Here is a 20,969-nt window from a genome sequence, read left to right as displayed (position 1 = left end):
AAGACTCTTAAATCACACACTGATGGTTAACAAACATTTATTGATGCTGCTTATGTTACCTTTTTATCTTGTGAATCCAAAATATTATCCAGCCATTTGTACAAATAACCATCTGATGAGAGTCCTACATTATCTGCAACAGGGCCACAACACAGTACAGCAGACATAGCCTTTAGAAAGTAATTGAAAAAATAACACATTTGAATAATCAGATTGGGCTAGAGCAGTTATAGCTAATCCTTTAAAATACTATCAGGGAACCTAACATTTATTCAGATCACTGCCAGGAACAAGGCCACAAGGAACTCTGTTTAACATTTTGTTCAAGGAATGACAGAACCAACCCTACAGCTCTGAATTCCCAGATAAAAGGAGCTGTCTGTTCTGAAAAGTTTACATTTGTTCCATAAGAGCCAGTACATTAGTTTGGCTGGTGCTATACTGTAATGCACTCTGATACAGAAGATCGTTGATCTGAATGATCCTGAAATTCTCTCTCATTGAGAAATTAGGGGGTGAGGGCATGGAAAGCTTAGCACTAATATAAACTTGTATTTGCTGCAGGACCATGCTGAAATTACGGTAGTGGGAAGTGGGCAGAGAAGTTCTGTTTAGAATATAAAAATAATTAATCCAGGAATAATTTGGAGCTGAGATAATATCTGCCTACGTCAGCCAGGACAAGGAAAATTCCATGCTTGGACTCATGGCAAGGAAGTGCAAACGGGCAAAAATGTTTAAGTAAGAACAATACAGGGAAGTAATTCTCAAGTTCAGAAAGTGTTAAAATACCTTCAAAGCACAGTACTGGTGTCTGTTTATCTGCATGTTCCTATCACTGTATCTATCCAGGGGGGTAAACATGATGCTAAATGGACCTGCCCAGTGACTGAACAACATAAAGAGACTGTGACGTAGGCTCTGCTGAGGAAAAACACTTCTTCTCTGGTGCACTGTAAGAAAAGCACATACAGTGTTTGACTCATTTTTCAGTTTTTGTACAGTACATTTATAAAACAAAAAAACAAAACAAAACAAAAAATTACCCAAATGCGTCTCCAAATGAATTAGAAACAAGCACAGTACCATACAGGCAAAGTTCAACAGCATAAAAGCCTTTTAAAATATATGTTAGTATATGCTCAAATGAATGTCACTGGTATGAAAAAACAGAAGCAAGAGTTTAGCAATTATTAGCCTGGAAAGAAACATGTTCAAACTTGGTAATCATGTCTTTCAGTAACAAGAATTTAATTTTTAGATTTAAAAATACAATCAATCAGTTATCATTTCTGAGAAGTTCATATTGTCAGTTTTAAATAGCATTTTAGTAAATTTTTACAACTTCAGGAACAATTTGTGGGTCTGGTGTATTAAAATGAGTCATCAAAACCTACTGAAGTGTATTGAGCATACCTGGAACATTTTGAATGATATTTGCCACTAAGGCACTAAAATGGCATCGGATATCTTTCAATGTGTCAGAGTCCTTTTCATTTTCTGCCTCCAGGAGCTGTCTAGTGAGATCAACATACTCCAATAAAGTGTTGTTGAGGGAATGTGTTTCATTATCAAGGCCACCGCTTGCACTTAAAAATAAAATATTCAGAGTATTATGTTAAGCAGAGACATACTATGTATTTCTTTAAAAAGCTTCAAAGGATATGCAAAATTCAAGAACTTTTAAAAGACTTTTTACTAACCCAAGTCATTTTACTGGTATTTGGTTCGAGGCCCTTTCTTACCACATTTTTGTTGTGTTAGCAAGAAAAGCACTAATGAATCTGGCCCAATAACCAGGCCCTGTAAATCAGGAGCATCTCTACTACTACTACAGAATCATAATTTTTTGTTCAGGGTGATGGTTTAACAATCGCCTCCCCTCAAAAAAAAACCCGCTTGCTTATTATAAACAAGGTACACACCTAAAATAAATGGATAATTTAGATGTGCTTGGTCAAAAAGTAAATATTTTATCTTCTGAGCTAGACAAAGGTCCTCGGTATTTTATGCTATGCTGAGGAGTACTAACTGGAAACAGCAGCTATATACTCAATTCTAAATAGGCTCTCATATCAGCCTCATCACTATGGCATCTGAGTGCTTTCTAGTAGTGCTTTACGTGATATAACATCCGTCACATGTGGTTGATGCTCTCTCATCTTGTCCTCTGGAAGAGAACTGTGCGTGTAATGGAATGTTTTGTACTAGTAGGATTTTTTTTTCTTTAAATGTACACAATGATCTGTTTATATTAGAGAAGGTCAAAGAAGTGTGTCTTGCCCTTGGAGCAGAAAGTGGTGAAGTCTGAGACAGTCCTCCGTTCCTGTAAGAGTTTGTTCCACAGACTCACTGGCAAAAGAGAAAGTTCGGTCTCCTGCACAGTCAAGCAGCAGAGCTGTCAACAACAATCCTCATCCTGGAGATTTAAGCTACTTTTTTATATGTTGAGCGCAGGCCAGTGAGTACCCTGAAGACAAGTACTAAGACCTGAATATTACTCATATTCTATGGCAAGCCAGTGTAGAGAGTGGAGAACAGATTTGATGTGCCAGCAGTAGCCCATGTTGTTGAGGAGCTCCTCTACTAATTGGAGTTTAAGGGCTGATGGTTTCATATCCAGGTTGCTGCACATTGCTGTAGTCCAGCTGGGAGGTGACAAAAAAGGTTTATCACTGAGGGCAGATCATTATTCGTCAGGATAGGACAAAGTCTCCTAGCCACTCAGAGGTGGTAGAAGATGTTACTCATAGATGCTGCTGCTATGTAAGAGCTTAGTGTTAGCAAGAAATCCTAAACTTCTGAACTACAAACTGAATTCACCAATTGGGTATAGATCTTCATCAAAGGAGACGTTACTGCGGCTGCAAACTGCTTTCCCCTCTACCCATCAGCATAACCTCTGTCTTGTTCAATCAGTTGCTCTGAATCAGTATAGCCAGCTAACAGTTATACATGATAATACGACAAACACTCATCACTATCATAAATTTGTAAAATAAAGATATTTTCCCCATGAATTGATGCTGCTGAAATGTTTAGTACCTATTACTTTTGCATATTTACTTTAATGATCCGCATACACCTCTACCTTGATATAATGCTGCCCTCGGGAGCCAAAAAATCTTACTGCGTTATAGGTGAAACCGCATTATATAGAGCTTGCTTTGAACCACCAGAGTGCGCACCCCCCTATCCACCCCGGAGCACTGCTTTACCGCGTTATATCCGAATTCGTGTTATATCAGTTCATGTTATATCAAGGTAAAGGTGCATAATTTTATATATTCACCGGCACTATAAAACCTTCTATTATAATATGGAAGGCCATGATCCTGCAAAGGCATCCGTCCACATGGTACTTTATGCCTGTGCACAGTCTGATTAGCCTCAGGGGGAATCCTGAAGGAATAAGGTGCTACACAGATTTCTTTGACTGAAGTCAACGTGTCCTTTATTTTACATAATATTTTACTGAATTTTTTTCCTCCTTTAACCCTTAGAATCAAAAGTCAAATTATTTGGCATAAAGTTACACAATAACAATGGCAGATACAGTCACCCTTTCACTTTTTTATCCTCCTAATACTCAAAATTTACAAGAGACTATTATGAAAATTATGCTTGATTTATAAATCTTAAAGGACTTCCATTAAAGTGATATCTTACATTTTAGGACAGATTAACAAAAATTTATATTCCTACCTCCCCTGCCCCACATGTTTTATTTTAAATATCTCCAGGGAGTTAAGTATTAATAGATCACATTTTCTTCTTTTCACAGGATTCATTGTATAACATTAGGATGTTACTGCAGGAAGAACCCAGTTAGACTATCTGTCTCCAGCTTGGGATCTCACCTGTAAAAGTAGCTCAAGGCTTTATACTTGATCCTGTAATTTAACTCATTCACTACTGACAAGGTCCTATACAGAAAGAACACACATGCAAACATATACCTGTGTCACACACTACACACCTCACTGAAAACATGAGATGTTCCATGGCATTTCAAATAAAACAGAGTGGTCAGAAACTTAGATGTAAATTTATAGATACTGATCAGCATATCTTTATGTTTTTAAAATTAGTATTTACAAACTCCTTGTGGATTTTTGTTTGTTTGCTTTCTTGGTCTTTCAAGAAAACATGGGAACAAGGCAAAACATTGATTATTCCAGTATTCTATTATAATAGTGAAATATTATTGTCACTGAAATCCTCCTCCAAGACTTATGAGGATTATTGTGTATTATGCTGCTATAAATTAAGTTTTAAGTGATTGTTCAAGTTGTACAATAAGGTGAAACAGACAAATGTATAGAGAAACTATTGGCTCTTAATTCAGAAGTTTGTTAGGGAAATAAACAATGCCTTCTCATCAACTCCACACCTACCTGTGACTAATAACACCAGCATCTGCCAGCAGTTCAAATATTCGTACTAGTTGTACTCGTAAAATATCTCGACGCCTGCGTCGTTTCATATTCTGTTCAATGGAAAAATACAAAAATTACACGGAACAGTGGAATGAATAAGGATAATATCAGTTTGGCCTACAGGGACACTGAAACACAGTCGTGACTCCACTCATGTTGGTACCACTACAGTTTTCAGTAGTGAGTCACAGATTTTTTTTTTATTTAAACAGTTAGATTTACTGTACAATTTTAATGTACTAGATCATAGGTCACATTCATTCCTTGTGTAACCTCTCAGACTTCCACGAAGAACACTTATTTAGTTCTTCAACTGGGTACAATGGAAAATTATTGCTCCACGATTTTGACTGTTATGAGAGAGTGATTCTTTTATGTAGGGACTGTCCGGTTTGGCCAATCTACATTCCTCTCCTGGAATTGACACCTCGGCCATATACATTGGCCAAACCCCGGACAGTCCCTACGTAAAAGAATAAACGGACACAATCGGACATGAGGAATGGTAACATACAAAAGCCAGTAGGTGAACACTTCAATCTCCCTGGATATTCTATAATAGATTTAAAAGTAACTATTCTTGAACAAAAGAAGGAAAACAATTACCCTCATTGTTTACCATTTGAGCCCAGTGGTAACTTTTAGTTCTAAATATATTAGAGAGTCTACTTATTCCAATGATGTGCCAACTGAACTCAAAACCACTACGTTATACGTGAATAACACCACATCAATAAAGTTATCTGAAATTAAATTTGACATGATCTTCTGTAACAGTATATTGCATCTTTACATTTCACACCACCTACTGTAAAGTACAGATGCGTAAAGATTGGCATTTGTATGACTAGCATAGGTACATGTAGGGCTTTGAAAAAATGCATTATGGCACACAGCTGTGGGACAAGATTTGAAATTCATACTGGATGTTCCTATCAGCTATGCTTAAAATATAAAATTCAATGCGATGATCAAAAACAAAAGAGTTATTATCTAGGGTACCTATCAATTGTTTTTTACTCTGTGTTCGTACAGAACCTATCACACTGGGGTCTTGGTCCTTATTACGGACTTTTGATGCTACCACAGAACAAATACTACACTGTTTTATGTCATCTTTTTGTTTTCCTTTGAATATATTGACATCCAGGGTCACTGCGGGTTAACAGCACTTGTTTGGTTCCACACTTCAATATATACCATATATACTGGTGATATGCTATCCATCAGAAAAGCCTTGTTCGTAGGACTGGAAGAGGTCAGGTAAGTTAATGTTTTGTCCCAGTTAGAAAAATCGTATTTTTTCTCTCTCCTATATACAGTACACATGAGCCTCTCTGACTGATGGAATGTCACCAACACAACAATTTGAGTAAAAGCAAACAGACCGCATTTGGCTTGGATACCAGGACATAAAAAAATAAGATGGAAAAAATATTTTAAACTATTAGCTATTACTAACAAAATTACTGTGGCAAGAAGGGCTTTCAGTGCATAGTTCTAAAGTTAAGGCTTTGATTAAAAAAAAAAACTTAACATATATGTAAGTTATCTTGAAAGGAATAAAAAAAGGTTCTGACTATTTTAGTTATTTATTTAAGCTACATTACTGTATGTTAGCCATAGCTGTTAAAGAACAGATAGTAATATTTGTTTACTATGTTTGTGGAAAAATAGCTATAAGAAGATTCTGAGCACTAATAAAAATATCCTTATTACCTCTGGTCTTCTTTCAAGTGCTTCCTTAATTATAGGATGTAATTCTTCTATTAGTTCCCTGGATAAAAATGATAGATCAATCACTGAATTAGTAGTGAAGATGCTAAATGTCTTACAGAAACGAATGTTGTAAAACTTGTATTAAAAAATGAAAATCTCTCTAGTTTTGCTTTCATTTACAGTGACTTTATTAATCAAATTAATATTTAAAAGTTAGGACACTGACTTTGCTAATATGCAAGACAGAGCATCAATCTGACATTTCTCAAAGTAATAACAATTGAAAAGGAATTTACCATCTATTACAACACCAATATCTGAGACAGCACAGTATAACACGCAGTCCCTAGACTTCAGATTTGGTGCCATGTGGCCCAATACTTGTTACTAATAGAATCCCCACTATTTCATAGTACTGAGAATATGGAAAGTCTGATACCCTTGATGAGTCCTTGAATGGAAAATGATATTTTGAAGAATGGCTTAATCCTGGTCAGACAGTAGCATAGCGCTTTCTTATATCTAGACTGAAGGCCAATCATCCCTGATAATGAAATGGGTTTGGACAAGCTGACTGATTCTGGAAGAAATCAGGGACCAATTTAGACAAGAATTTGGAGGTGATGACAAATTATGGCCTTATTTTTATGGAATATAGTAAATGATGACCCAGCATTAGCGCCTGGATCTTTCAAACTCTCCAGGCTCCCAAAGAGGAATAAATATATGAAATAAGTCTTTAGAAAAATTTTGTCACTATAAGATGAGAGAATTCAGTAGAGATCTGTCATTGTGATGGAAAGGCCAAAATCACAAACAGGCACACACACACTGAGTTGAAAGAGAGACCAGGTCATCCAAGATGAAGCTGATAGTTCGGAACAAAGGGAACTGAAGACTGGCAAGAATAAGATCTTTACTGTCTTACCCAGATGGAGAACCATTTCCATTTCAAAGAGTAGGAGTCTCTGGTGGAAGGTTTCCTGTTCTCCAGCAGAAGTTTCTGGACTTACCCAATGCAATTATGTCCAAATTGCTCAACAGCCAGTACCTGAGCTCTCATCTCAGAAATCAGTGTACAGAATTTGGCTCTACTCCTAGTGCAGGAGATCTACTGAGTGTGTGGAACTAAAGATTAGAGGATCAAAAACCAAGTGAAGCAAGTCAGAGTGCCGTAACTGAAGGGGCCATGCTCAGGCTACAAGAAACAACATGACACTTTCTCAACAGCTTTTCTGCAGCAATTTGGAATAAGAAATATTGGAGGGAAAGCACAGAGAAACATATGATTAGAGCAATGCATCTATTAAAGATTTCAGACTTCTCCCTCCTGGAGAAGAATTGTTTACACTTGATATTGCGTTCTGCGGCAAACAAGTCCATTCCATAGTCTCCCTACTGTGCAAGCAGAGTACTGGTCGTTGTTAGTTTGAGGGACCTCTCCTTCTGGGTGCTTAACTTCCTTTGGTGGCTGTTTTCTTCTTCTGGAAGATGGAGAATTGCAAGGGTGATGTGGTGATTGACATGAGTTCAAAAATGTCATGGCATCATGATCATGAAGCACTGAGCCCACTTTCCACTGCAAATTGATATAATACAGAATGGTTGTATAGTCTGCTAAAATCTGAAGAGAGGTTGACCTTTGGTTAACAGGAATTTCTTGCATGATAGCTAGATGAGTCTTAATTCCATAAGAACGGCTATAGTGAATCAGACTCAGTGTCCATCCGGACCAGTATCCTATCTTCTGACAGTGGCCAGTGCCAGACACTTCAGAGGGAATGAGCAGATCACAGCAATTGAGTGATCCATCCCCTGTCATCCAGTTCCAGTTTCATGCAATTCATAGGTGAGTGACACCCAGAGTTTGGGGTTGCGTCCCTGGCCATCTTGGTTTATAACCATTGATATACCAATTCTCCATTAACTTATCTAATTTTTGTTAAAATCCAATAATACTTTTGGCCTTCACAACATCCCATGACGAGTTCCACAGTTTGATTTGGTGTTGTGTGAAGTAGTAGTTCCTTATATTTGTTTTAAGCTTGCAACCTATTAATTTCATTGGATGACCTTTGGTTCTTATATTATGTAAACATTTCCTTAATTCACTTTCTCCACATCATTCATGATTTTATAGATCTCTATAATATCCCCCCTTAGTCTTCTCTTTCGTAAGCTGAAAAGTCCAGGTCTTTTTAATATCTCCTCATGTAGAAGTTGTTTCATACCCTAATCATTTTTGTTGCCCTTCTCTGTACCTTTTCCAACTCTAAAACCATCTTTTTTGAGGTGAGGTGACCTGACCACACTCAGTATTCAAGGTGTGGGCATACCATAGAGTACTATGGATTTACATAGTGGTATAATATTTTCTGTATTATCTATCCCTTTCCTAATGGTTCTGCTAGCTTAGATGCCCTTAGCTTACCACTTAGATGTACAAAATGTTTCTTCTCAGCCTTCTGCAAGTGGCTGGGGTATGCCTGACCATCTTAGCTGGCTTTAAATATAGCCTCATTGATAGGAAGTGCCACTGGGCTCATGCCAGCAGTCTGGACGATATCTAGCAATTTGTGAGCGGTGTCCTGGACTTCCTCTAGAGGGACCGGAGTGCATCCACAATCTTTCTCAGAAGGTCCTAATCATCTGGTGGTGATGGTGAGGCTGGTGCAACTGCCTCCTTAGGAGATGAGGATGACAGTTCCACAAAGCATCTATTTATTCCTATTGCTCCTCTTCTTCATATTGCTCCTGAGATAACTGTGGTTTATCAATATGAGGCAATCTCTCTCTGAACTCCTGCTCTGATCCCTTAATAGGACAAGTAGAAGAAAGGATGTGGTCCCATGGGGAGTTTACCAGTTGTCCTGGACTAGATACGTCATGTGGAAGGAAGGAGGAGTCCTGCGGAACCTGAAACCCCTATATAGGCTACTCTTGTGCCTCGGTTCAGATAGGGGACCAGAGTCTTCATCTCAAGATCATCCAAGGAATATGTATCCCCATATACCATAATTGGAGCTAATGGTACGGGATGCCTGGTAGAGTAGTGGTTCTCGACCAGGGGTCTGGGGCCCCCTGGGGGTCTGCAGGTAGGTTTCAGGGGGTCTGTCAAGAGGGCTGGCATTAGACTTGCTGGAGCCCAGGGCAGAAAGCTGGAAGCAGAAAGGCTTCAGCCCCAGGGCTCCAAGCTCCACCACCCAGGACTGAAGCCGAAGCCTGAGCAACTTAGCTTCACACGGCCCCCTGTGGCATGGGGTCCCAACCAACTGCCCTGCTTGCTACCACCTAATCTTGGACCTGGCTTTTACATGCAGAAAAAAACAGTTGTTGTGGCACAGGTGGGCCATGGAGTTTTTATAGTATGCTGGTTAGGGGGAAGACGTGGCTCAAAAAGAAAAAGGTTGAGAACCCCTGTGGTAGAGCCTTAGATGGTTGACAGGACTGATGAATGGTGCACCAAAGGAGTGGGTACGTCTCTAGTGATCATTGGTTCAGACAATATCAGTAATGTCTAGGTCATCTAAGATGTAGTACCCAGCTTTAGAAGATAGGGAGTAGGAAGGTCTTCTGCTTCTTGGTGAATCCTATGGTGTTTATTAAGGTTAGATAGGGGGAGCTGATACCGCAGAATCCTTTTACCACGAGACAGTATTGTTGATATAGTCAGCAGTCATTACCTTCCTTATCTTGCTGGGGCCACTCACTTCAAAGCACTCTTGACTCTCGGTACTAACAGTGCAGATTCATGCTCCCTGTCTGCTCCTGACACACCTATACCAGGACATGAAGTCTCACCAGATCTGGATGTAGGGGATTAAGTCCTCTTCTTAGATGAGGACTTGGGAGCATTTTTTTATGCAAGTGTTTGCTCACATTCTCCTTCCATCTGTGCTGTCTGCTGGGGTCTTTGGTTGCGCGGGGTTTGATAGCTCAGGGTTGCTCGACTGGGGCCTCAAAGAGGACTCTATCAAGAATATTTGGAGCGATGCTCAAATGTCAAGTCCGAGGGAGAAAGGAAAGGATGACAAATATTGCACTTGGAGGGAATGTGTGACTCCCAAAACCAACATAAACAAGTACTATAGAACTTAGTAAGTTCTAGAGCTTAGTAAGTTCTACAGTACTTGTTTATGTTGGTTTTGGGAGTCACACACTCCCTCCAAGTGCAATATTTATCATCCTTTCTCCCTCGGACTTGACATTTGAGGATCGCTCCAAATATTCTTGATAGAGTCCTCTTTGAGGCCCCAGTCGAGCAACCCTGAGCTATCAAACCCCGCGCAACCAAAGACCAGGGACTGGCCATGCAGGACTTAAGGCTAAGTATCTTGGGCATGCTACATATCCCAACAGCCTCCAGACCTCTGCTATCACTAACTGACTGACTAAAACTAAAACTAAACTAACTATAAGACAAAGGAGAACTATTTACAACAAACCTGAATTGGAAGCAGGAATGCTAGCAAAGCTGCAAACATTGGAAGAGTTCTGTGTGAGAGCATGAACAGTAGAAAGGAACTGAAGAGGTGGTGAGTCCACACCACTCCTTATGCCTTCAGTTTAGAGCACAAGGAGATGCAGTTGCAGACAAATGGATGCCACTAGTAAAAATCTTCCAGCCTCAGGTGCATGGAGCACATACACACACTGAGTAAAATATGTATAGGGAGCTTAACTCGAAGAAGGAGGACCTGTTTTGCTGCTTTGATTTATTGGCTTAGTTAATTCACTCTGAGTATTTTTTGCTGCTGGACGCTCATCATTTATTAATGTAAATTTAATTAACTGTTAGGGTGCTGAGAGCTTTTTGTATTGATGGTTTTTATTGTTATTTAAACACAAAAAATAAACAGATATCACAGGAGGCACAGTGAGCTGTAGGTCCATGTAACTGAGATGAGGAAATGTACTATTCTAACCCAAAACTACAGCAACAACCACTGACTGATCTTGAGAGCGAGTGTGATTTGGGTTTCAAGCAAAGTCTGTGTGTTTATTGTTTCAATATCTAGCAATCTTTGTCACACTACTAACTGCTAAGAAAGAGGATCTATTCATTTCAGTTTTCAAGCCTGTAGGATATTTCTTTAGGTGTGGTTTTTAAAAATTAAATTGAAATCAGAGTTCACAACAATTTCATGATCAATTAGCAATAAAATGGTTAGAGCATAAAAATTACCTAAAAGCTCCTGGGTTGGTCCTGCCAAGTCCCAGCACAAGGGATTCCGTAATTTCCATGCTCTCAGAGCGCATCATTGGAACTATGTGCTTAAACAAGGATGAAGGGGACGGACTGCCAATAATCTGAAAGGAGAAAACCGAACATTTTTTTCTAGCAAGTAGTTACACAGTATTCAGCTGGTAGCATTAAAAAAAAGTTTATTTTTATTTTTAATTATTTCCAAACTAAGAAGTTACTTGAAATAGTTATTATGAAAGGGAAACTTCTGCTCTAAACCAGTAACAACTGTCTCTTTGCATCATATTTTCAATATCTTTATTGGGATGTTTTGTCCTCCCCATCCTTGTACAAATCTCATTTCCATCTGCAGACTGTTACTTCTGGTTTTATATCAGGGCTTCTTTCTTGAGGGGATTAGTATCGAAACAAATGTCTCCTTTACTTCTTTGAAATACAGGATCTCTCATATTGTATAGGGCTCCAGACCAAGTGCAAAGGTTTTCAGTGACCTCCATAATATTGACATTATTTCCTTCCAGGCTGTACCTTTCGCCTGGAGAGCACCTAAAAAACTTGTCAAGCTGAAACCCTTCCCTCATTCAAATCCGTCCTAAAAACTCACTGTGATACAGGGATCTCTTGGTGCCATCTGGCAGTGGACCCACGGTGCATAAGGATTACAGGGATTCCCAGTGTTTGGTATCTACATACTAGATCACCAAAGCGTGTCACATAAGGTCTCTACTGAAAGCCCATGTCACGTCAGCCCTCATAATCATTGTGAAATGTTATGTAAAGATAATAGGTAAAAAGCTATTTATATATACTGAAAATTATGTTCTTAAGGTCTGTGATTTGGGGCTGGTCACCAAAACGTGAGAAGCATGTTTCTTTCAGACATGAAATTTGTGTGTGTCTGTCTACAAGTAAACTGAGTACTGTATAGTTCACAACAGAGACCCATTTACAGTCTTGAATCAAAGGGCTTGTGAAATCTTCCAATGAGGAAATTTACAGGAAGAAATAAACCAGCAGGAGGGAGTCCTATTTACAATGGATTTTTGGACTATAACTGTAGCTAGAGAGCTGGTCTGCATCCTGTACTGAGGGGACCAGCTGAGAGCGTGGCTTGTTTTGTGAAAATGGGATCACAGTCTAGCTGGCTGAAAAATGCTGGTGAGTAATACTAGGTTCTAGAATGTGTGTTATGATCTTATTTTATACGTAACCCTTTGTTTAATACTTCTATCCACTTGCTATTACTTGAATCTCTCTCTTTTTGGGGTTAAATAAACTTCTTATTTTCACTATAAACATATCAAAGTGCTGTGTGTTCAGTGGAGTGGCGATCCTGATGTAAAACTGGTAAGCTGCCATGTACTATTCCTTTGGGAGTACTGGATCTGTGAATTCTGTGAGTGCCCAGTGGAACAGAAGCTGGACACTCCAGAGGGATGTCCGTAGGACTTGGGGTTGGAGTGTACACCATTAACCTGTACAAAAAGTGAGACCTCAGGACACTCAGAAGGTAGTGCTTGTGTGGCCAAAGGCTGGAGGTGTTGGGGAACTGATCCACAGCAAGCACAGACAAGGCTTCTTCACACTAAAGACAGGTGATAGGTGTCTCACTACTCTGAATATTCCCAGCAAGCATCGCTCTCACTTCAACTGCAAAAAGTCTATAAAAAATAACTAGTTTTCATCATCCAATATAAAGATTTTATTCACAACAAAGAGAACATGCAGTAAGCACATCACAGCATACTCTTATTTATATAACTGTCCTTTCCCCTTCCTGTCCCCGTCATGTTTATTCTTTGTCTCACTGGCTGTATCATATCTAAATTCTAGGTTATAAACTATTCGGTGCAGGGAAATATGCCTATTTGCTTTGTGAGGCACCAGGAACATCTGTGAGCACAACAAACAAAAAGAACTAGTTACTTGCCTTACAGTAACTGGTTCTTTGAGATGCAGTAGTGCATATGCACCCCAAGCACTTGAATTCATATTCTTTTGCCCAGTAGTGTCTACTGGGGCCGTACCTGTACCCCGAGTGTCCTTGTGCCTCCCAATGAAGCACATAAAGGGCAGCGTTTCCTCAGCTGCTCAGAGCCTCAGTTTCTTCACCAATACAGAATCCAGGTGTTGTAGGATTCTGTAGTAGTGAGCAAGAAGGGCAGACTATAGAATATACATGGACAACACATCTTGAAGAACCACCACTAGTACAAGGTAAGTAACCATTTCTTCTTTTCCAAGTGTGTGTCCATATATATTCCACTGTCAGTAACTCACAAGCAGTGACCTAGATCACTGTAGGTGGGTTCAAAAGTCTACCTGAACAGTAACTGCAAGACAGCCTTCCCAATGTGGCCATCAGATCTTGATGTTGCCTCTACAGAGCACTGTTGGGTAAATGCTCTACATATCTCTATTATTGAAACATTTATCAAGAAGGTTGTAGAAGCTGCTTGAGCTGTCACACCATGGACAGTAACCCTCAATGGTGGGTCTAACTTGGCTATTTAGCATAACTTATATAGCATAACTTAATGGACATAGAAATCCAATTAAAAAAATCTTCAATTTATATGGCCTGACCTTTCATCCTATCTTGAAAAGTTATAAACAATCTAGGGGACACTCTAATTAGCTTAGTCCTGTCAAGGTAGAAGGAGAGTGCCCTAAGTAAATCTAAGGTGTAAAGTTAGCTTCTCCTTTGTTGAATGTGGATTGAGAAAGAATACAGACAGATAAATTAGTTGGTAGAAATGAAAGTCAAAGACAATCTCTTTGGTAATAATGGCAGGTGAAATCTCAAAGTCACTCTGCCTTTAAAAAATATAGTGTATGGAGGTCTTATCATGAGTGCTTGTATTTCTGCCACCCTTCTAGAAGATCTTCTAGAAGATGTTATTGATACTAGAAAGTTGAATAGATGAAAGAAGAAATATGTTTCCTCGGGCTCAAGAGGTAGCCCCATCAAACCCATCAGCACAATGTTAGATCCCAAGGAAGGGGAGCTCTCCTGACTGAGGGATACATCAGCATAAGGCCTTTCAGGAACCTAGCTACTCCAGGGTGAGAATATCAAATGACCTTGAACTGGAGGATGAAGAGCTGAGACATCTGTTAACTGGGCTCTCCAGGAGCTCAGCAATAGTCCAGAGATGTTGCTTAATAACAGAAGACAACCAGGTATATCAGGTATCTGAGTCTGAAAGGGGAATAACTAGCACTGATGTGCCCAGAATGTGAATCTCTTCCACTTGGCAGAGTAAGTAAGCTTCATGGTGTCCTTTCTAATGTATAAAATTACTCTGTGTATTATAATATTCTGCACCTCAGACAAACAGCTCCTCTCTCTAATGTTAACTAACCAGCATCCATGCTGAGGAGGTGAAAAGAAGTTGGATCTGGATGGACAATCTGTCGTTATCTTTGAGATATCAGACCTAGATGAAGAGGCAACTGAACTAGTGGTCAAATGGAGTGATTAATAACATCTGAGAACCAGAAACTGCTTTGGCCATCCCAGGTGCTATCATGATCATCCTGAGACCTCTTGGGATCATCAGAATCAGCAGATAGGCATACATTAAACCCAGGGACCAGGATTAGGAACATGTCAGAAAGAAACAGCTGACTGACCTCTTGTGGAGCAGAATTTGAGACTTTTCTTGTTCTCTTTGATAGCAAACAGGTCTATGGATGGATGACCCCACCTAATGAATACATCTTGAATAACGGTATCCTTAACTGACCTCTTGCTTGCAAACTATCCTTTGATGATCTGAAAACCTGGTAAGCATATGGCTATCAGGGTAATCTTGTAACAAATACAGTAGCCCTGCAGACACACAACTTCTTGATAAAGGGTGGTTAGCCTTGTTCCCACTGTTTATTTATATAAAACATTACTGTTGTGCTGTCTGTCATTATCTGAATTGTTAGATCTTTCAGAATTGGGAGGAATACTGTGCATGCTCAATGAATGGCTCTTAGTTCCAAGACATATATAAGTAACCGAGCTTCTTGAAAAATCTATAGGCCCTGTACTTGAAGATTAGGATGGGTGTGTGTGTGGGTGTATTTGTCACCAAAGTCTTCGACAACAACAGTGAAGAGAAAGGCACTCCCTTGCAAATTTGGAAAGTGTCCTTCCACCAATTTAATGACAATCGGAGTTCTCAAGGGCTTGCACTCTCATATCAAGTGCAGTCCATTGAGCTGATACACAGTTTTCAACCACCAGTAAAGATGAAGTCTGACAAGCTGAGTTACATGGATGCAGGAGGTCACATGCCCCAGATACCTGACACAGGTTCTTAAAATGATTAATTTGTAGGTCATAGATAGATCTAGTAGCATAGCTTGGAATCTTGCTTGGGGAAGATAAGCCATACTCAGAACTGCCCTTGGAAATTATATCTTTTGAATAGTAATTAATATGATTTCTTTGTTTACTTTGAGGCATAGGGAGGCAAAAAATTGTGGAGTCTGCTTTATGGAGTTGGTCACCTGTTGCACAGAAACATATACTCCTTGAATCCTCAGTCAGTTGCCACTACCATTAGGCATTTTGTAAATACCTCCAACACTGCTGATAGACCGAACGGCCAATCCTGTATTAGTACTATAGTAGGAACTTCTCACGTGAACCCTAGATATTTTCTGTGGACAGGATGAATTGCTATAAGAAAGTAAATATCCTAGCGGTCAAGAACGGCATACCAGTCCTACTGATCCAGGGTTGGAATCACTGAGGCCAGAGTTACCTGAACTTGAGTTTGGAGATGGCGCTTTTCTGTTATCTCACATTCAGAATAGGGCATTGGTCCCCTTTCTGTTTGGGAAGTAAAAAATAATGGAGTAACACCCTCATGCTCCTGTGTGTTCTTGATAAACTTCTTCCATTGCTCCAAGATTTAGAAGTGACTGCACTCCCAACGTAGCATGCTGTTGTTCTCTTCTCTGAAGTTGCTGGCATTTCTTGGGTTCAGGCTGTGTACACCTAATGTAGTAAGGCTTCCTCTGATATGGCTGAGGCCTTTTGTTCCTGGAGTGTAGATTCCTTAGCACTTCAGCTTCACTCAAGAGGCCTTTAGCAAATGCCTCATCTGTCTTCACATCAAAAAGTTCGCATTGTTCAAAAGGAAAAATCCTCTATTGTTACCTATACCTTTTTAGGGATTCCCAAGGGTCTAATCATGGCAATCGAGGTAGTCATGGATCTGGATATTGTGTCTGCAGCATCAAGTGCCACTTAAATTATATACATGCTGCAAGTTATCCTTTTGAGATTAAAGACAAATTCTCTGTTGTCCCGAGGAATTTTATCAACCAATTTGGAGATGGAGCGCCAATTCAAGTAATCCTATTTCACCAAGAGGACCTGGTAATTGATGATTCTCATTTGTAGGCTTGATGAATAATTTTTGCAACCAAATATATCAAAATTCTTGAATTCTTTGTTTTGCAGTGTAGCTTTCTGTTGACTCTGTCTAGTTCTTTCTTTCTTCACTACAACAACCACTGACACAGGAATAGAGTATGTATAAAATTACTCAAAGCCTTGAGAAAAGACTTAGTCACAGTGATTCACTCTTTTTGATAAAAGAGCTAGGGAAGCAGATGTCTGCCAGAATAAATTAGCTGGCTCTAACAGTGCCTCATTTATGGGCATCACAAGACATCCAGTCATGGATGTGTGTAAGATGTCCAGAAGCTTGGGGGATCTTCTCATCAGGAAGATGGGATCGTCTACTTGTAAGTCCTCATCAGAGCCCTGATCACCTTGCTCAGTCATCGGAGCTGCAGTCTGAACCGACTGAAATGCTTCCTTGTGACTGGGGGTGGGACTCAGCCCTGGGCTAGGTTGCAGAAGCTGGTTTCTTCTGGCATGATGTAATCCCCCTGGGGCCTAATAAGGCCAAGGGCTCTGGTAAGCATATGGAACAGGGGATCATGGAGGGGGATACATTAAAGTGGTAGTATTTCTGTCAGATCCTCTATTTCTGGGTTAATAAAAATAAGCCCTAGACTTCGTCTCTGAGGTGTATGGATCTGAAAACCTAGACTCCAGGGAACGTATTGATGAAATGTCCCTATTATTATTGGAGCCCAAGGAGGAGTTCTCTTCTTGCAGAGGTGGACCAGTTCCAATGGAGTGCTGAAAGCACACTCAGGCTGAACTCTCATTAGCACTGGGGTAGCAGTTAGTACCGAAGGAAGTGCTTTCACAATCAACAAGAGCTGGGCGTATGGTATCAAAGAGACCCTAAGGTCTCTGACACTGTGTGGGATTTTGGTACTGAGTACACTGGTGCCATGGGCAGATGAATAAAAGGAGCTGGTACCAGTACTCTTCCTTTGTAACCCCCGAATATGTATCTATTTACAACTATTTACAATACAATGGATAGCTGCCCAATGAGTATTAAGTTCAGACACTTCAAATTCATACTCATAGCCTTGGGTGGTGGGAAGGAACTGAAGGACAGTTGCGGCCATTCTACCCTTTAAATCTTTGGGTGGGAGGACACTCAGGGCTGCAGAAGTGGTCCCAATGGCACTGCTGACCAACAGAATCCAAACTTGAGTGCACAGGGAGCATGCAATGCAACAGTGATAAATACATATGCACAAGAATTGTCAATTTTCTCCAGTTCCCTCAGATAGATGCCTCCACTACTTCCACCTCTGAGGGAGCAGGACTACTGTTATATGAAAAAAAAGTCCACAAATAATAAAGCTAAAAGTCAGTATGTCTTTCATGATTATAACAAATAAGTGCTTGTAGCACGTGAGAACTCCTTTAGCATAACACTTTTCCTAAAATTTCCAATTAAATATATTTTACTTGCCTATCAGAAAACTTAATTTCTGCAAAGAAGTATCCTGGCTTCTTCTCCTTTTCTCTCATCCACACAACTGGATTTATCACCTTATGTCAGGATTTTGGTATCCCCTATAGAAGTGGTCTCCAACATTTTTACACCCAAGATCACTTTTTGAATTTAAGAGCAACCCAGGAGCTAGCCTGCCACTTCTCTGAAGCCTCATCCCTTCCCCAAAGCCCTGTCCCACTCACTCCATCCCCCCACCCTCCCATCGCTCATTCTTCCCCACCCTCACTCACTTTCACCGGGCTGGGGTAGGGGTTTGGGAGGGGGTACGGGCTCTGGGCTGGGGCCGAGGGTTTTGCAGTGTGGGAGGGTGCTCTGGGCTCACCATGGGGCAGGGGGTTGGAGTGGAGGAGGGGCAGGGGGTGCAAGCTCTGAGAGGGAGTTGGGGTACAGGAGGGGGCTCCAGGCTGGGGCAGAGTGTTGGAGTGCAGGAGGGGGTACAGGGTTCTGGCTATGGGAGGGGGGTCAGAGCTGGGGCTTGGGGTGCAGGAGGGAGTATGGGGTGCTGGCTCCAGGAGGGGACTCAGGGCTGGGGTTCAACTCCTGGTCAGCAGCACAGCATGGCTGTTGCTAAGGCAGGCTCCCCTACCCCAGCCCCATGTTGCTCCCGGAAGGGGCGAATGCACCCCGTGGCCCCGGGGGGGGGGTGCAGGAGGCACATGGCTCCACGTGCTGCCCCTCTCTGCAAGCACCAACCCCTGCAGCTCCCATTGGCCACAGCTCCCTGTTCCCGGCCAATGAGAGCGGTGGGGGCAGTGCTTGCAGGCAGGAGCAGAGCATGGAGGGAGACTCCTGCCCCCTGGGCCATGTGGCTGCTTACGGGAGTGGCGTGGGGCTGGGGCAGGCAGGGAGCCTGCCTTAGCAGCAGCCCCGCTGCACCACCGGAGATTGTGATCGACTGGGAGATCCTCTAGGATCGACCAGTCAATTGTGATCGACAAGTTGGTGACCACTGCCCTATAGCAACCTACTCACCACAGATACCAATTGAAACTTCCATAGCAAACCACAAGACTCTTCTGCTTACTATGTTAGTGGTAAAGAAAGTTGAAGAGAATGTTCAAGCATTAAAGAAAATTAGAGGCTAGCATTATGATTTCCTGTTTTTTCCTGGTGATTCAGAAACTTTTAGGGAGAGCCTTCTTCAGATCTGCCAGCCAGGTACTAAGATCTCAATACAAAGTACCAGATGAAAAAACTTAGCTGACAAGTCAATCTTCCTCGGAATTGTACTCCAGCATCTTTTTAAATGGAATCTTTACAGCCACTGTTCATCCATTGTAATCGGTTTCTTTTAAACAGCTCAGGTTATGGCAGAGTCCACCAGCAGTCAAATAATTCCTCTGAAAACCTACACAGCTTGTGGATAGGGAATAGTTGGTCTGTAATGCAGCTGTATTCAGCGCTCTTACTTAATGTTCTCCAAATCATTACAGCTAGAAAGCATTTCTTCTACCTTTTCCCTTGGGTGGGAAAATGCACCCTGGGAGTTTTGGTGACTATCCAATTCACATTTTGATAGTGGGTTAAGTAAAGTATCTTAAACTTCTATGACGAGAAATTCCCAATTCTGCAAGGCAAACCCCTTGGATTAAGAGGGCCTTGGGTGTTTTAGCGTATTTGCCATTTTTAGAGGATGAGGGTAAACCTTCTGGGGGCCTATGATCTGGCTCCATGTGGAGTCTCAACGAAATTTAAGTTCCTGTCAATGGGTACCCTCCTCCCAACAAGGAAAGAGGTCTTGGTAACAGAAGGAACAAAATAGGAAGCTCCTTGCCAGGGAAAAAATGTGCTCTACACTCCACAAACTGCCTTCTCCTCTTCAGGGGAAGCCACCATGTTGAAAAACTTTTAAGAACAGTAAAATCTGTATCTGAGGCAAAACAAAACAAAAAGTTGACGGGTGTCTCTGGTTGGGGGAAAACATTTAAAAGTGTCAAAATCCTGAAAAGCAGATTGATTCAATCACTGGAATGAGATTAGTTTATTAGCCTAAAACTGCAGAATTCTACCTGCCCATTTGTTTAAAGACGTAACTCTCTAATGATAAATAAAATACCAACTTTTTTCATCACATCAGAGCAGATTTTATGCTTGGGCAGGTAAATTTTCCTGACAATTTTGGCAAGATTTAGCTTCAGATTAAGGAAGGTTAAGCAGAAAAAAATAGGTATAATTTGCGGATATGTCCCAGTTAATTGTTTTTTGTTTGACAAAAGCAAGGTGGTAGTAGCATAACAATGTTTTTTCACACAAATCAGAAAAGAATCTTCAAAATAGGGGATGTGCTGTAAGTCTTAAACATTTCTACATTACTGAAATATTCAGAGCCACTCAGAAAATGTCAGAAGAACCTACTTTTGAATCAATGCTATAACCACTGTCAGGAGTAGACGCCAGCGTCTCAGGAGGGGAACATCTCACAGAACCTGCAGATGTGGAAGAGGATGTGGAAGTTGCTGCACTGCAGCAAAGAATCAGGTAGTTTCTCCAGAGCCCAATATATGAATCACTACTTGTAGTAGTATTTACTTTCTTGGCATTGATAGGACTGCTATAAAAAGAAAAAATAGGTAGAAAAATAACATGAATTTAGAAAATGCAATTTACACATTTCATTTTATTCTCTGCTGAATTTTATATTTTAATGTCCTTAAGTGTGATCCTTAACATTGTAGTCTCTACTCTGATTTTATTATTGAAGACTGGTGC

General features: G+C 40.6%; 1 protein-coding gene across 18 annotated transcripts in view; it reads right to left on the bottom strand.

Annotated features, from left to right (window-relative positions):
- FRYL (FRY like transcription coactivator) overlaps positions 1-20,969 on the bottom strand; it is a 331,713-nt gene that overhangs the window by 120,719 nt on the left and 190,025 nt on the right. For all 18 annotated transcript variants that reach the window (XM_050947243.1, XM_050947242.1, XM_050947230.1 and 15 more), the window contains 7 exons: positions 20,616-20,811; positions 11,344-11,468; positions 6,159-6,216; positions 4,398-4,489; positions 1,417-1,589; positions 793-953; positions 60-170 (listed from right to left, as the gene is read on the bottom strand). In XM_050947243.1, the coding sequence (XP_050803200.1) occupies positions 60-170; positions 793-953; positions 1,417-1,589; positions 4,398-4,489; positions 6,159-6,216; positions 11,344-11,468; positions 20,616-20,811 (916 nt within the window). The remainder of the gene's footprint in view (positions 1-59; positions 171-792; positions 954-1,416; positions 1,590-4,397; positions 4,490-6,158; positions 6,217-11,343; positions 11,469-20,615; positions 20,812-20,969) is intronic.

The sequence above is a fragment of the Gopherus flavomarginatus genome, chromosome 3, assembly GCF_025201925.1.
Source record: "Gopherus flavomarginatus isolate rGopFla2 chromosome 3, rGopFla2.mat.asm, whole genome shotgun sequence".
Lineage (NCBI taxonomy): Eukaryota > Metazoa > Chordata > Testudines > Testudinidae > Gopherus > Gopherus flavomarginatus.
Note: the sequence above shows the minus strand (reverse complement) of the source record. Positions and strands in the feature narration are given on the sequence as shown.